Source organism: Sylvia atricapilla, chromosome 19 (assembly GCF_009819655.1).
Source record: "Sylvia atricapilla isolate bSylAtr1 chromosome 19, bSylAtr1.pri, whole genome shotgun sequence".
In the NCBI taxonomy this organism is placed as follows: Eukaryota; Metazoa; Chordata; class Aves; order Passeriformes; family Sylviidae; genus Sylvia; species Sylvia atricapilla.
Window position 1 is genome coordinate 3,833,538 of NC_089158.1, and position 15,900 is coordinate 3,849,437.

The window sequence follows — 15,900 nt, forward strand, 5'->3', positions numbered from 1 at the left end:
CCTGCCTCCCCAGAGCTGAGGGCCCAGCTCCTGCTGCCTGCCAGGAACCTCTAGGAACCATCCTAGCACATACAAATGGATATTTATGGTGTATTCTCTTCTAAAACCCAAATTAAGGCCACTGGGGGAAAAAGGGTCTCACTCGCCATGACCTGAGGAGGGGACAGGGTCAAAGAGCACAAACAGAAACCCCACCAGTCCTAGTGGGAGCAGAGCTAGCCTTCATCTGGGACGGGATAGTTATCAGAATCAGCCCTTTCGTGCCAGCAAAACATCCCAAAATTCTGTTCATCAAATACCACCTTACCAGTGCTGGTGCCTCCTGCCACTGTCCCATACTGAAAGCTGGCACCCCATGGCCACGTTTTGGTGGGGCTTTTGGGCGAGTGGCAGTGGCAGGTGCCTGGAGGGAGAAGAAAACATTTCCCATATATTCCTTGTTTGCTGATTTTCTCAGCAGCTCTTGCAGCGACAGCGAGTGAAACCCAGCGGCGCAGCCAAGCCCCCGCATCTCGACAGCTCAAACACAGCCCTCGGGCAGCACGCAGGGAAAATCACACGTTGGGGGAGGTCAGGGAGCACGAGGTAATAGGATGAGATTAATTTGGGAACAACACGCAGGGAGAATGACGTCTGCCAGGGAAGGAGCAGTGCTGGGCCTGTGGAGCGGAGCGCGGAGGATGGAGCACGGACACATCGGCCCCACACAGAGACAGAAACCTGAGAAGCCACAGCAGGAGCTGGCACAACCAGCTGGGCATGAGCCAGAGCCCCACTGCTCAGATCAAAACTCTTCCCCAGTCTGGGCAGGGCTCCCTGGAGGGTTTGGATGGGTGCTTCCAGCTGCCACGTGTTGCTTCTTTCTAAATCCCACCGCAGATTCTCTAGGAGCTCATGTGGCTGCTTTAAGGAAGCAGCTGAGTTTGTTGCTTACGCTGAGCCCCAGGGTGCTGCCCTGGGGACAGGAGTGCCACTGCCACCAGCTCTCAGTGGGGACAACCGCAGACACCCTCTCCCATCCATGGCATCCCCTCTCCAGAGGGAGCCTGGTTCCCAAATCCCTGCCCTGAGCCCCTCAGTGCAGCAGCCCTGGTCACTGCAGAGCCTGGCGGTGTTCCCCCACTCCGGCTGCTTGCAGGGGCTCAGCCCAGGGCACAGCCCTGAGCAGGATGGGGCTGTGAATCTGTCACTGGGACACATTCCTGAAAGCTCAGTCAAGGCTTTACTCCCACCAGGTTTTGAGGGGAACATTCCCATTGCAGCTCCTGCTCATGGCCGTGGCTCCTCAGGACCTTGCTGTGACCCACCACTGCCTGGCATCAGGTTTGTCGTGGGAACAAGCTCTGTGTCCTTCTCACCCACGAGGAAACCTCAGGAACTGCTTCAGCTCTTCCCACAGAGAAATTCACCCAACTTCGCATCAGATTTCACATTCATGGGGATGTCACATGCCCATAAAGAAACTGCAGGGTGGTTTCCAGGCGAAGCCTGAACCTGGCCTGGGCCAGAAGAGAGGGGCCAGGAGCCTCAGGCTCTTCCAACCACCCTCCTCCCACTGCATTTCCAGCAAAGCAGAGCCTGGGGGGCAAAGGGGTAATGCAGCACTGGCTCCTTAGGGCAGGGCTCCTGTTCACATGGGCAGCGATTGATTTAAACCTCCTGACACAGAATTGCACACACCATCACTGGGGTGTGGGAGCAGCATGGGGCACTCACCTCTGGGACCTGGGCAGGATCCAGCCAGCAGCAAAGCAAGGTGGGAAAAACCATTTTGCTTTTAGATTTGTCCCATTATAGGCTTACATTCCTCGGCATGGAAGAACAGATTGGTTTAATGTCCAGGGCTAAGCTACAGAAGATGCAGCAGGGAGAAAAAAATGTGATCAATTATTTAGGAGAGACTTTCAGTCTCACATCAGAGGTCCATCTTCTGAATTCATACATCTGAACTAAGTGCTGTTTCCCCCTGGTACAGGGCACAAAGCAAACAGAGAGGTTCTAATCAGCACACTCAGCAGCCTAATATTTGTGTTTTCTGTGACTCCCTCAATGAGCCCAGCAGTTCCCACCCAAGCTCCAGGAGCCCGTCTGGCTGCCGGGATGTTTATAGGGAGTATACACAGCTTGGCAATGAATTACCTGTTTGAACAGAGGGGGAAGAGCTCTCCTGGAACAAGAGCAGCTGGGTTCAGGCTGACAGAGCTCTCATTCTTCTGCACAATAACCCATGGTGCCTGTCCTGCCCCAGCTGGGGGATACCCTGGGCAGAGGGTAAATGTGGCATTGGCTCCTGCTCCAGCACAGCACAGGGCTGTGACAAACACTGCCCATTGCCAGCAGGTTGGATCCAACCTCTGCTGAAGGCACTTTTGGTTTTGGCTTTATCCTTTGGAGGCAGATGGCCCAGGATGGGCTTGGTAAGGGCAGCCAGAGGACCGTAGTCATTTCTGGGGTTTGTGCTCCAGTTCTAATGCCCATTTTCTAGGGAGAGGTTCCTGGAGTGTAACCATCTATACATACAGACACTGAAGGGCCTCACATCTGGTTTGCCAATCCCTCACCAAAAAAACTAATCTCTGAATTGTGCTGCTGGAGCAGATCTGCTGGAAGGTGGGCACTGACCTATGCTCACTTCCAGGCTTGGTCCCAGCTTAGGACCTCTCCCATACCCAGCACAAAAAAAACAAAACAACAAACCAGCCCCAACAGGAATTCAATCTCTCCAGCTCCACAGGCAGCCTGTGCCTCCACAGAGGCCCCTTGCTGCTCTACCTTCACTCCTAAAGCCATTTTTGAGTTTTCTTTGTAAGAACGAATTCTTTGCAATAGCAGGGAATAGCCTCCAGTGACTGCAACACATCCTGTACAACTGCATTAACCAAAATCTGCATCAAAGGTCTGGATGATCCTTTCAGGGAAGGTTTCCAGCTGCTTCCATTGCCTCTTGATGGGCCTAGAGCCAGATGGAGGTGAAGGCAGGCTGGGTGGTCTCACCTGAGAACAAAAACACTGACCTGGGGCTCTAATACTTAAAAATAACATTTTGTATAAGAGGAGCAATCTCCCTGGGCACAGGCTGCACATTCATGGACATGCCCCATCCCTGGCAGTGTCCAAGGCCAGGCTGGATGGGGCTTGGAACAGCCTGAGACAGTGGAAGGTGTCCCTGCCCATGGCAGGGGGTGGGACTGGATGGGCTTCAAGGTCCCTTCCCACCCAAACCAGTCTGGGATTCTGTGACAGAGGAAAACATGACAGAGCGTGTGCCAGGACAGGAGGTTAAATGCAGAGAAGAAGTCACAATTCAGAGCTTTTACAACCCCCAGTCCTCTCCAAACACGTTTCTGGCCTTAGGGTGCTGCCCAGCTCTGGTGATGCCTGGAGGGCCAGGAGAGCTGAGGGCAGGAGGCAGCTTTGAGGGTGTCCTTGGTGCTCTGGTTGGATAACAAACCCCTTCAAGGCCACAACACCTACAGCTGGAGCTGAGCTGGAGTTTCCTTAAAGCAACAATCAGCTTTGGTTATGCAGCCATTGGCAATGACAGATGTGACACAAGCTGAGCAAGCACCAGGGGATGTCTGGACAGCGTCCAGCTGCCACCAACAGCTCCAGCCCTGGGGACAGAGCACTGGAGATTTCTTCCCAGTGCCTGACAGCACCCAGACTCCTGCTGGGGTGAGTAGCTGCAAATCATGTATGTTCCTTTGCAAGTCTGATATAAGCAGAGGAAAGTTGGGCTCTTAGTTGTTGACAACTTTTCTCTCTGTAGAACCTGATGCAAAGAAACAGACATTTCAATCCAGCAAAATAACTTTATTTCAACAGGGCAAGTATAGCCAAGTGGTGATTCCAGAGCTGCCTGGCAAGTATCAGCTCCATGATCCATCAGTAAATGTCCTGCTGATGACTTGAGGATCCAGGCTCTATGGCCATCCTTCACAATAATTTCTTAGGTTTCGATTTCAAGTGAAATACATTCAGATTTGCTCCTGTCTGAGCATTGCTCACCAGTACATGGTTGGAAGTCACTGAGGAGTTAATTACACAGTTACCTGATTCATATGAGAAGAAAGCAACGCTGCAACCCACAAACCCTTCCCTCTCTCCAGTGCTGCTGCTTGGAGCCTTCCCAGCCCCTTGCAGGGGGAGGCCCCCGGTGTTCTTTGGGCCTTCGCAGTAAAAACAGCAGATAAAACACAGCAGCAAAAATCCAGGCAGCTTGGAACTGCACATTTCCCCTCTGCCAGGCTGTGACCAATAACTGCTGCTGTGGAAGGAGCAGGGAGCACGGCAGCCTCCTCTCCCCAGAGGGACTGGGGCACGGTGCAGGCTGCGCTTGGTGCTGAGTGCCCAGCCCTGGCTGGAGAAGGATGAACTCTGGCTTCAGTCATCGGGGCGTTGTTTTGGTTTGGTGAAGGGTTAAATAAATAAATAGGGCTGCTCTGTCGGTAGGATGGGCTGTGGCTCCCAGCTGGCAGCTCGGCCTCTCCCCAGCTCTATCCCGGCTCTCCCGTGCTGCTCGCCTGGCCCTCCCCGCTGGGCACCTTCCTGCGCTTCCTCAGCTGCATCTCTTCATCCTGCAGGAGAAAAGGGAGCACAAACAAACTTTAGTGTCCTTCCTGGGCTGGAGAAAACCTGTCCTCTTCAGCTCCTTTCCCAACCAGCTCAGGTAAGCCCAGCAAACAGAACCAGCTCCTCTCTCAAAACACTGACACCATCTGACACCCTCACATAGGCCCTTCCCAATCCAGCCTCATGCTCCCACTCAGGAACTGTTCATGACTAACACAGCAGGCACCTTTTAAACCCTGCTGGCTGTCAGAGCAGCAGGGATGTGACCTGTCTGAGCTCTGCTGCTGAGCTCGGGGGTCACACCACAGCACACTTGGTCTCAGAGTGCACATCTACCTCATGGTGGGCCTGCTGTCCCACAGAATCAAACCCCTGGGGCTGGAAGGGACCTCTGGAAGACAAATCCAATCATCTGCTCTAAGCAGGGCTGACTCAGGTGCTGGAGCTGGTTCAAGTATCTACAAGGGTGGAGTTTCCACCTCTCCCAGGGTGGGGGTCAGCTATGTTACAGGGCAGTATTTCCCACTGGCCCCAGGGAGGGTTTCCTTCAGCACAAATTGTGCCTGTCCCCTCTTGGCTTTTTGCTGGGCATCTTCTCCATACCCACCTTCTCCCTACCCACCCCACAGGCAGCTGGCAGAGCCTCCCTTCAGCTCCTCTGCTCCAAGCTGGAGGAAGCAGCTCCCTCAGCCTCTCCAGCCCTGATCCACCTCACAAGCAAACCCACAGAGCTGCAGGACCAGGATTTAACTGTGCCCAGGTTTTGCCACACGTGGCAGGGACTGACGTGAGGAGGGTGAGCATGTGCCATTTAGTGTCTGTACTAAAAAAAAAAAAAATTCTGCACAGTCCTTCTCAGCCAGCCCCTCCCAGATGTTGCTGTCAGCATCTTTCCCAACACATCCACCTCACACCATTCATCCAGGACTTAACAATGACCAGCCACTGCCTGTTCCAGTATAGTTCATACCGAGTCAGAGTCTTCCTCAGCCTGGTTGCTTATGAAATCGAGATAATCATCCTTCTGGTTGTCCAGGACTTCTTCCTCGTACTCAGTCTGGTAGTCTGACTCATCTAAAGACAGAAGAGACAAAGCACAGGGTTTAACTAGCAGGCAGAGAGGCAGAGGAAACTGCAAGAGGAATGATTGCTGTCACTGAGCACAGGACAGTGCCAGCAGCTCTCTGCAGCTCAGTGAACTGGGACTGCTCACACACAGATCTCAGCTTCCCAGCACAGAAAAACAAACCATGTCCTCTCTATCAGTTGGTGTCCTGGAGCCCTCCAGAATCCAAGCAACCACAGCACAGCAGCCCTGTCCATCTGTTCACATCCCAACCCGAGGGACACAGACTCTGGTTTTGGGGGATGCTCCCTTCACAGCACAGCTGCTGTTTTCCACCCCTCAGCCCAACCAGACCTGTGGGACACCTTCAGAAGCCTTTGAGCTGCCATCCCAAACTCCCTGAACACAGTGGCTCTGGGAACAGGGATCCCAGGCTTAGGGTGAGCTCTGCCTGCTGTGGAGCTGATAACTGAGTGTCTCACAATCCCTGTTCCACAGGGGACGGTGACATTTACGTCCCCTTCCTCTCTGCAGAGGACAATCACTTGCTTTCTCCAGTAATCCAACAGATTAACATAATTTGGGGAGTCTCAAGAGCTGTGCATAGCAGCAGGACATGCAAGGAAGGCCCCAGGCCCAGCCTGTTCCCATGGAATGAGGACACATCAGTGCAGAGCCAGCACCTCTCCCAGCATCTCGAGATCAGCTGGAGGATCTGCAAAACAGGCAGCAGGAGCAGGACCTCACAAGGGCCTGAAGGAACAGGACAAGGGGAAATGTCCTTAAGGAAGGCAGGTTTTGTGGGATATTGGGCAGGAATTGTTCCCTGGCAGGGTGGGCAGGCCCTGGCACAGGGTGCCCAGAGCAGCTGTGGCTGCCCCTGGATCCCTGGCAGTGCCCAAGGCCAGGCTGGACATTGGGGCTGGAGCCACCTGGGACAGTGGGAGGTGTCCCTGCCATGGCAGGGGGTGGAAGTGGATGAGCTTTAAGGAAGCTTTTAAGCTTCAAACCCTTCTGTGACTCCACCCGCAGCCAGGGCTGACTCCCCAGAGCAACTCCAGCAATGTGCTGGGCTGGACAGGCCACTGATGGTCCCAGCTCCCCCCCAGTGCAGCAGCAGCCCCTGCAGAGGCTGTCCCAGCCACGTGTGACACCAGGGCACGCGTGCAGCGAGGCAGAGCCTGTGGCAGGCAGCACCTTCCTCTGCTGGCACCCAGATCTCCAGGGTGCAGCTTCAAGCGTGAAAATGACATTTTATTGTTGCCATTAAAATCATGTTTGTGTGACATCAGCTCTTCCTCGCCTTTCCTGAGTTAATTCCAGTGTGCTCTGAAGCAGTACCTGGGATGCAGCCCACTGGTGAAGAGAGGGGCTCCTGTTTAAACCAGATCCTTGACAAAGTTTTTCTCCTGGGAGCCCTCAATAGCATCTGCTCCACGCTGAAGACAACAGCAAAGTCTGTTCCACAGCCTTTTCTCCTAGCACATAACTACAACCAACTGCTAGAACACTGCAAAGAAAGACATTTGGTCTTTTATATTTTCTTTTATTATTTTTAGGTTTTGGAGTTTTTTACTGTGAATTATTGAATGACTGTTGGTTTTTACTAAAAACACTAATGATAATCTTTGATAAAAACACCAGAGAAACTGGAAACTCGTCTGAACAGTAACAGACACCATAAACAAGCGTTTGGAGTTTGTATCTCCAATAAAAGCAGCTGTCATCAGGATCAAACTCCTTGATATTCCCAGCACTATTCAGCATTTAACAGGTCTTAGGTGGTTCTACAGATACAGAACCAAGCCACCCATCTCACATCCTCCACACAGCAGGTCTGGGTGCTGGAGGGGAAAAAGGAGAACAGGAGGTGGCCCTGCTGTCCCAAAATATCACCTTCCATCAAGGCTGAGTGACTTCTGTTTGTCACAGTGACAAAACCTCCCAGGGCACCAAGCAGGACCCAGCCTTGCTGCTCTGTTCAACTCACCCACACCCGAAGAGCACAGCCTGAAATGCAGCCAGCCAAGAGCAGACTGCACCGTGGAAAGGTACCCAAGCCTGAGCCCCGAGGTCCCTGAGCAGGGCGAGCACATTCCCTGCAGGAAGGGCAGAGATCTGCCCTGTGCTTCTGCAGCTGGTGGTGTTTTTGTGCTTTGTGTCTGATTCCTGCAAGGAACCCCCATCTGGAGACAACCGTGGTGTGGCTGGAGGGGCTCCTGCAGTGGCACTGCCAGGCCCTGGGGTGAGTCAGGAACTGGAAGCTCAGCACAGCCTCAGCTGCATTAGTGCTGCTTCAGAAAAGTTCTTTTTAAGCAGCAAAATGCAGAGGTGGCCTGGTGTCTGCTAATTGTGTCCCTTGAGAGGTGCTGGGATGTCTCCTGCTTCAGCTGAATGGCAAACCCAGGCATTTGACACCACCATTAACATGGCTCTCCACAAATCCTTTTATCCAAATGACCATCGCTAGGAGTGCTTGATCTCCTGGGCTCAGCAGCCCCTCACAGGGGCAGCCTGAGCAGGGATGTGGCATCTGAGCTCCCCTGGCCACAGCCATGGCTCTGTGAATCCAAATCCCAGCTGGGCACAGGGATGATCCTGGCTGGGGGAATGTGTGGATGGAGAGTGAGAACAGGAGCACCAACACTGCTGTGGAATGAGACAGCTGTGCCCCAGACCTCTGGTACTCAGGTCTCTCTGCTCAGCCCTGCCTGAGGGACAGGCTCCCTTTTCACATTTTTAAAATGGTTTTGGTCACTGCTCTCAGTGTGCTCAAGAGAGGAGAAGAAACTCCCCTGCTCTTTCCTCACAAAGCCCACACAGTTCCTGCCCTACCCAGACCTCTCACCCTCTGTGCTGACCCTTCCTCATCCATCAGAGCTCGACCCTTTCCCTTTGCTTTCTTTAGAACAAAATTATTGACAGAATTTCCTCAGCCAGCCTGAGAGCTGCAGTGTGCTGTCAGAACAGGCAGAGCCTTCCCCAGTCTCTGTGATCCAAGACCTCTCAGGAAGGGATTTCCAGGGAGAACAAAGGTGACAGTGCAGGGTCACAGCCAGGCCACCAAGCAGCTCCCTGTGCCCTCCCCTGCACAGGTGACAAGCCTTCACCCCCACAGCAGAGCAGTGCCAGAGCCCACCAGCCTCGAGGAGCCACCTGATAGCCACGAGGCCACTGCAGGGAGATGTCACCCTCCCCCTGAGCTCACCTCACCACAGACCTCCCCCCACAGCTCTTCAGCAGAAGTCTCATGCACAGGGGACACCAAGGAACGTCACTGCTGTCACTGCCACCCAAACACGGGCAGGGTCCCTGCAGGCACACGTCCCACCCACGGCAGGAGCAGAAGGATCCTCCACAGCACAGAGCACAGTGCACGGCTCTGCTGCCACCCCATCCTCCCCAAGGGATTTCTGCCTCCCTGAGGAACAGGTGGCCCCTGCCCATCCCACCCCATCGCCAGCAGCCCCTGCACTGCCCCTCCTCAGCCCAGAACGTGCCACGTCCACGTGCCACCATCCCCTCCGTGGCCTCGCTCAGCAGAAAGCAGGAGCCTAATGGGGAATAATCAGGAACTGTATCAGGAAGGAGGATCTGTCCCAGTGCTCTGGTTAAATCTCAGCAAGTCTCAGTGCCTGAGCCTTAAATAACCACATACCATGAACTCTTCACTCTTATTCACAATGGCTGCTTCAACCACATTTGATTAATATTTTCTTCATAAGGCATATGATTGTAATTAGCATTTCAAATTACCACAGGGACATCTCTACAAACAGTCACAGATGGGAGCGCTGCTAACTTTAGCTTTCCCTCTGCAGGAACAAGAATCAGGAGGAGGGGAAGAGACTGTTTAGAAAGAGCTCCAGCCTTGGTGACACACTCAGGGGTTTCAGGCCTGCAAGGCTCTGATCCTTTTGGATCTGGGAGCTCCATAAACCGGGAGCTGCTCTGCAGGGCAGGGGCACAGAGCACCTTTGTGTCACCGTGCAGGAGCTGGAACCTGCTCCTCATCAGTTCACTGCTGCTCCCACAACAGGAGCACACACAGAGCAGTGCAGCCAGTGAGTCACTCCTGATCCTACTCACAGCAGCAGGGAAAACATCCTTGGGGCAGAGCTTCCAGTCAGCCTCCCCAGGGCTGAGCATGGAGCCAGCAGAGAGGCACGGGACAGCCTGAGAGGATGGAACCTGAGCTGCCACTTGTGCCCCTTCCCTCAGAGCAGGGATTATTCCCACCTGGGAGCAGCCCAGCAAGAGGCTGGCAGCAGCTGCCTGGCCACGGCGGGGACATCCCGACTGATCCCTCTGTGCCAGAGGAGGTGGCAGGAGGGGGACACAGGCTCTGAGGACAGCAGGGCACGGCCCCCCGTGGCTGGCAGTGCCCAGCAGGCCCCTCCCTGAGCAGGAGCTGTCCCTGCTGCCCTCCTGCCCCGCTCACCGTCGGCCAGCGGAGCCTTGACGGGCTCGATGCGTGACACGATCTCGGCCAGGTCTGTGAAGGACGTGGTGGGGCAGGTCACGTTCTGCAACACACGGAGGAGATGAAGGTTAGTCAGCAAACACAGACACAAAATCCAAACAAGTCGAGACTGTATAAAAATGATCTTGAACAGACAAAGCTCCAGACGCACAAATGCTCCACAGCTGCCCCCTCAAAAGTCATTACTCATCAGCGAGAAATCCTCAGAACAGCTCTCCTGAGACAGGTCTGGTGGCAGAGATGGGATTCTCAACACTGGGACATGCTCTTAATTCCCAACACTGGGAATGCTCAACATGGGACATGCTCTTAATGGCTCTTTTTCCACCCACATAACAAGAAGCCTTATTAAAAATTTAGCCAACTATAGAAGAGACCCCAGAGACCAGCACAGGAGGGGCTGTCGCTGGCATGGACAGAGCTCACCCCGGGTGTTTTTCTCCATCAGTGTCCCTTTATAAGAGAGCCTGGCTGGGCCAGGTGCAGCCCCCAGGGAGCTCCTGTTTGCCTTGGGAGAAGGTGACCATGTGGCCCATCCCTCAGCTGGAGTGATGCCACAGAGGCTGCAGGGACAGGTGGGCACTGGGGTGACCAGGATACCCCAGGCACCCCTAAAAGCCCCAGAGTTGGAGGTGCAGCCAGCAAGAGCCTGCAGACACATTTCCCACTACAATTCCTCTCTCCAATAAACCTGTGCTACTTTCACTCTGCCTCACCCAAGCAGTGGGCTGTGTTGTCTACTTTGAGAAGTTCTTGCTCCAGTCTCTCCTCTAAGAAATCCCAACTCTGGCACTTAAGAGCCCTCTCAGGCTGCCTGCAGCCCCACCTCCCTCTTTGGGGCTGGACAAAACGTAACCAGGTGGACACCTGAACGCCTCTTATCTTCCTTTAAACCCAGTGAGTTTAATCCCAACCCAGAGGACAGGGATGGGACAGAGCTGGCAGAGGGGACTGGGCTGCCAGGAATTGCTGTGACAGTTGTCTTCCCAACCACCCAGACCTGCCCATGTGCTCCCAGCCAGGGCAGCTTCCTAACACAGGGTTTTATGAACAATCCTTTGCTCTTCTGGCAAGAACAGAGACCCTGTGAATCACACAACTCCTGTAGGGTGACAGCAGCAGCCCACTGCTGCTGCAGCAAAGTGCTCTCAGTTGACCTTTCATCTGTAGCTGATTTTGATGTAATTTAGAACAGCCACAGCACAGAGCAGATCCAGGACAAGCAACGGGGGCAGAGAAAAGCCTGGAGGGAATGAAAAGGTACCTGCATGAAATGGAACAGCAGTAGCTCAGGACACACACCTTAAAACATAAAGAAGTTGGGAAGCTCATTGTGACTGTTAAGGAACTGCTGGAAAGGATGAGTCAGCCCAGGCTCACTTTGAACATCCAACCTGAACGTTCCCAGAGCAGCATTTGCAGAAAGCTCTTTCCCAGGACACGGAAGAAAAGCTCCTTGACAGCTCCAGTCTGTGCCACAGCACTCAGTGAGGGACACGTGCACCCTCTGGCCACCACAGGGACACAGCCACGTCCCAGGCTGTCCCTGGACTCCAAAATCCATGAGGATGAGGTGGCTGCACAGAGCACTTGGGCAGACAAGTGCCAGCCTGTCCCTGGGAGCAGGCAGCAGGCAGGGACAGGTTCTGGATGGGATGGAAATCCAGGGCTCTGCATGAAGAAATGAACAAAATCCTGCAGGGCCCAGCACCTAAGGGTGCCCCAGGAAAACCATCAGCAGGTCCTGTGGTGAGGTTGGGTGGGAATGAACGGTGACTGGAGCCTCAGAAGCATCTGTCCCCCAGGTCAGCCTGTCTGAGGGCACCTGGGGAGGCAGCTGCACCCAAAGCCTCAGCACCAGGCCTGGAGAGCCACTTGAGGCAAAAACCAGGTGTCTTCCCACCCTCACTTTGTGCTTTACAAACAGGAATTTAATGTGTAAGTGCTTCCTCTCACTACTTTTAAGGACAAAATTGCCCTCCCATTAGATTACACAAATGAAAGAAGTGTCTCAGATCCACCTGAAACCTACTCTCAAACCTCTCTGATTATTTTTTTTTTCCCAAGGAGGAAAGTTTTCTCTTTGGCACAATCTTTATGAAATAAATTAGAGGAGAAAAACAGTTACTATTGTAGTCTGCTGGATTATATTTAGCTTTGACTATGAATAACACCTCAGTAGACAAAACTTCCCCAAGTAGATCCAATTAATGGTGCTGCAGCATTCCATACTGGGGAAGAGTAAGGGCTGCTCAAAGTAAAGTTTATGTAAGGTTCCTGTTGTTTGTGTCTTCAGTATTTGCATTTTGGAGACAAGACAAACAGGGACTAAATGATCAAAGCAAAGGAGAAGCATCTAAATTATTAAATATCTGGATTTTTAAATAAAATTGCAATGCTCACAACATGGAAACGAGACGATAAGAAATGGCACTCAGCTCTCAGATGTTGAACACTCCAGAAATAGATGAAGAACTAAAACATATAAAGCATCAAAACCTTTGCTAATGAAAGGCAAGTTAAAAATATCAGCTGCTCTGCCTAGAAGATAACACAGCTAAAGGACTTAAGTGACTCTAATGGAAAAGCAAGAAAAATATACCCCAGTGGGAGCTGCAACAGTTGTTACTTCTTAGAAATAAATCTCCTGCAACACAAATCAGATGCAAAACTCTTGGGTTTCAGAGGGCTCCAGAGTTTTAGGAGGATGAGCAGATGATCCTGCAGGTCCTTGGGAGGACCAGGGGTGCACAGAGCCCGTGGTTCCTGCTCCATAACCTGGCAGGGCTGGTGAGTCACTCTCCCAGTCCCGTTATTTCCATGTTGCTGCACCTCAGCAATCAGCACTTGGTGCCTCATTATCAAGTGAGTGCAGGGCCAGGCTGTGTCTGCAATAAGGATGTGACACATTTGTTCTCCAGGGCACTGAAGTGACACAGAACCCAGGGCAGGTGTGAAAAATGTCCATCGTGCTGCTGTGATAGCGTGATTTAAGTGAAATATTCCCCTCCATTACTGTATCCTGTAAAAAGGGCAGTTTAAAAAGCAGTCTTCTTTAAAAGAAGTGTCTGTTAAAGCAATGAAAATGTTTGAGGCTTTTTACTGGCCGTGATAAAAGTGAGGCTGAAGTAGGACACAACCAATTCTGAGACACACAATTTTCCCTGCCTTGACTTCTCTTATGATTTCTAACACAAAGCCTGAACCCAAGGCCCTTTGTCTGACCAAGAGGTGCCAGAGGTGGACTGAGGACTCATGTTCTGCAGCCCCACTGAAGCACCTCCTCATCCAGATGTGCTCCCAAGGAGAAATCCCAGGCTGAGGAGTCTGGGGGCTCCTCAGGCTCATGGATCTCCAGCTGGTTTCCTCCAGGGCTCAGTCCCTGTGTGCTCCTTCCAGAACCACTCTGGCCCTGCCAGGCAGTGTGGGCAGATCCATCTGATGCTGGGAAGTCCCCCTGGAGCTGAGGGTGACATTCCTCTCCTCCCAGCAGAGCCATTTCCAACTCTCAGTGACTCACAGCCTCTGCTGACACTGAGGGCACCTGGCTCAGTGGTCCTCATCCTTGGGCCAGTGTCCACCCTGCCCCTATCTCTGAGACAAAGTGCTCTGCCACCCAGCCCTGGAGAGCTGCAAATCCTCAGTGTCATCTCTCACCTCACTTGACTTCCCTCTCTGAGGCTCGTGACAGTTATGATTCATTCTGGCCATCCCTTAAAAAATTACTGCTCATTTCCCTCTCTCTAAAAGATGGTAAAAAAAGAATTACTGGGTAAAGCATGAAGCCTTTGGGTTTCAAATCAGAGGCATTCAAAGGAGAGGAAGGACAGTGAGCCCTTATATTGTAATGTATTATCCAAATTCCTCAAAAAGGTGGTAACTGTTTCTTAAAACCAACTGGAAGTTCCCTGCCAAGAAGTCCAGAGCACTGAGCCACAAACCAACCTCAGGACACTGTCCCCTGCCCCAGCCCAGAGCAGCTCCAGCAGCACAGAGCATTTCCCTAGGCACTTACATCAGTTTTGGATTTGCAGGTCTCTTGCCTGTCCTTCAGCATCTTGTCAAGGACTCCACTCCTGCACCACACATTAAATACAGTTTTCCCATGCTGGTATCCCACTTCCTGGAAAAAAAATAATCAAGAGAAAAAGAAGTAGTTAGTAACTGCCATTAGCATGGAAATAACTGGAAAAAACAGAGCAATCACTCAAAGTTTTACTCTTTTTCTCAGAATACAGTAGAAATTATGTTGAAAAATCAAATGGGAAGGACAGAGCAACAAGTTTTGAGAGCCCTGGATCCTATCTCCAGCCCTGGTTCTGGCAGCAGCACTAAACCTCTGGTGGTGCCTCTCCTCCAGTTTTTGAATGAGGGTTCAGAGCATGGCAGACACTGGGGCTGGAACTCACTTCTCACAGTCTATCCCAGCCCAGGGTGGGGGTGATGAAGGGGAGAAAAAGAAGCTGACAGCTCTGCCCTGGCAGGGTCATGCTGACCCAAAATAAGCAGCAGAAGCTGAGCTTCAGGAACTGACCCACAGCCACCACTGCCTTGGGGCTGTACATGAGAGCGGCTGGACATGAAGAGATCTCAGCTCCTTGGAAAATACTGGTGCCCATTTCTATTTCCTGTAAAATCCAGGCACACAGCTCAAATAAACTCCCCTACTACTTCCCAGCCTCTAAGAATAAAGGAATGCCTGGACTGTCCTTCCCTTTGAGGTCAGCACACTTTAAAGCTTCCTTGTGGATGAAATTTATTGAGCTGTGCTGCAGAGAATGAGGATCCAGGAGGTGCTGCCCCTCTGGCCCTGCAGGGTCTCGTGCCAAGAACCTGCTCACAGACAATGACACTTTTGAGGAACTGCCCTTCTCTCGGGTTTTATTGCACTGACAAAATTTGCCTGGTGCCTTTACATCTCTTTAACAGCACCACATTAGAACAGAGCAGGGATGTGACAGCTCACGATCTGTTCCTGTGATGAACTACCACACCTGTCTGTCAAGGTTTTCAAATCAGCCAGGGCTCTCCAGCTGGCAGAGAATACAGAATTATTTATCAGCGAAGTCCCAGATCCATGGGCAGACAGCAGTGTTTGCCCAGGAGCCAAGAGGCACCAAGTATCTCAGAGAAAATATTGACACTGGGGAAATTAGCTGGTGGTTTGGAATAGCTGCTGTGTGTCCTAAGGAGCTCTCAGGTGAGACCCTGCAGGGCCCAGCTGTGTTCCTGGGGCTGGGCACTGTTTGTTAAGCCAGGACCAGAGAGATCAGTCTGCAGACTAAGGAGCATCACAGCTTCTCACTAAGTGTAATGAAGATTGACTTCAAGGCATGGTGGTTTTCCTCAGAGAAAAGGAAAGCTCTGCAGGAGTATCTGGACATGGAAGATGGCTAAAACAGGCAAAGAATGGAAGGAGACAGTGAAATCACTTTCTTGACAAGAGACACAGCCAGAATCACTCTTGCTGGCCTGCCTGGGCAGGGACATTCCTGCTGTGAACACTTGATTATGGCACCAGAACAATTCCCTGCACACCTCTAGCTCTGCCCATGCTGGGTTCTGACACAGACACAACCCAATGCCAGTGATGTGTGACCTGGCAGCAGCACTTTTCCAACACCCTGACACTGCTGCCATTTTCTGACCCTCTAACAGATGCAGAGGAACTGTGGATGATATTTTATTCACAGAAGTGTTCAAATGTTAACAGAACCAGGTATTTTCACATTTCCCTCAATTTCCAGGATTCAAGGCCTCCCTGACAGATTTCTGCAAA

General features: G+C 52.3%; 1 protein-coding gene across 2 annotated transcripts in view; it reads right to left on the reverse strand.

The window, feature by feature from the left end:
- Window positions 1-3,798: 3,798 nt before the first annotated feature.
- Window positions 3,799-15,900, reverse strand: part of PNPLA7 (patatin like phospholipase domain containing 7) — a 122,917-nt gene continuing 110,815 nt past the window's right edge. For both annotated transcript variants that reach the window (XM_066332522.1, XM_066332523.1), the window contains 4 exons: window positions 14,137-14,244; window positions 10,080-10,164; window positions 5,543-5,646; window positions 3,799-4,577 (listed from right to left, as the gene is read on the reverse strand). In XM_066332522.1, coding sequence (XP_066188619.1) covers window positions 4,497-4,577; window positions 5,543-5,646; window positions 10,080-10,164; window positions 14,137-14,244 — 378 coding nt within the window. In that variant the 3' untranslated portion in view covers window positions 3,799-4,496. The remainder of the gene's footprint in view (window positions 4,578-5,542; window positions 5,647-10,079; window positions 10,165-14,136; window positions 14,245-15,900) is intronic.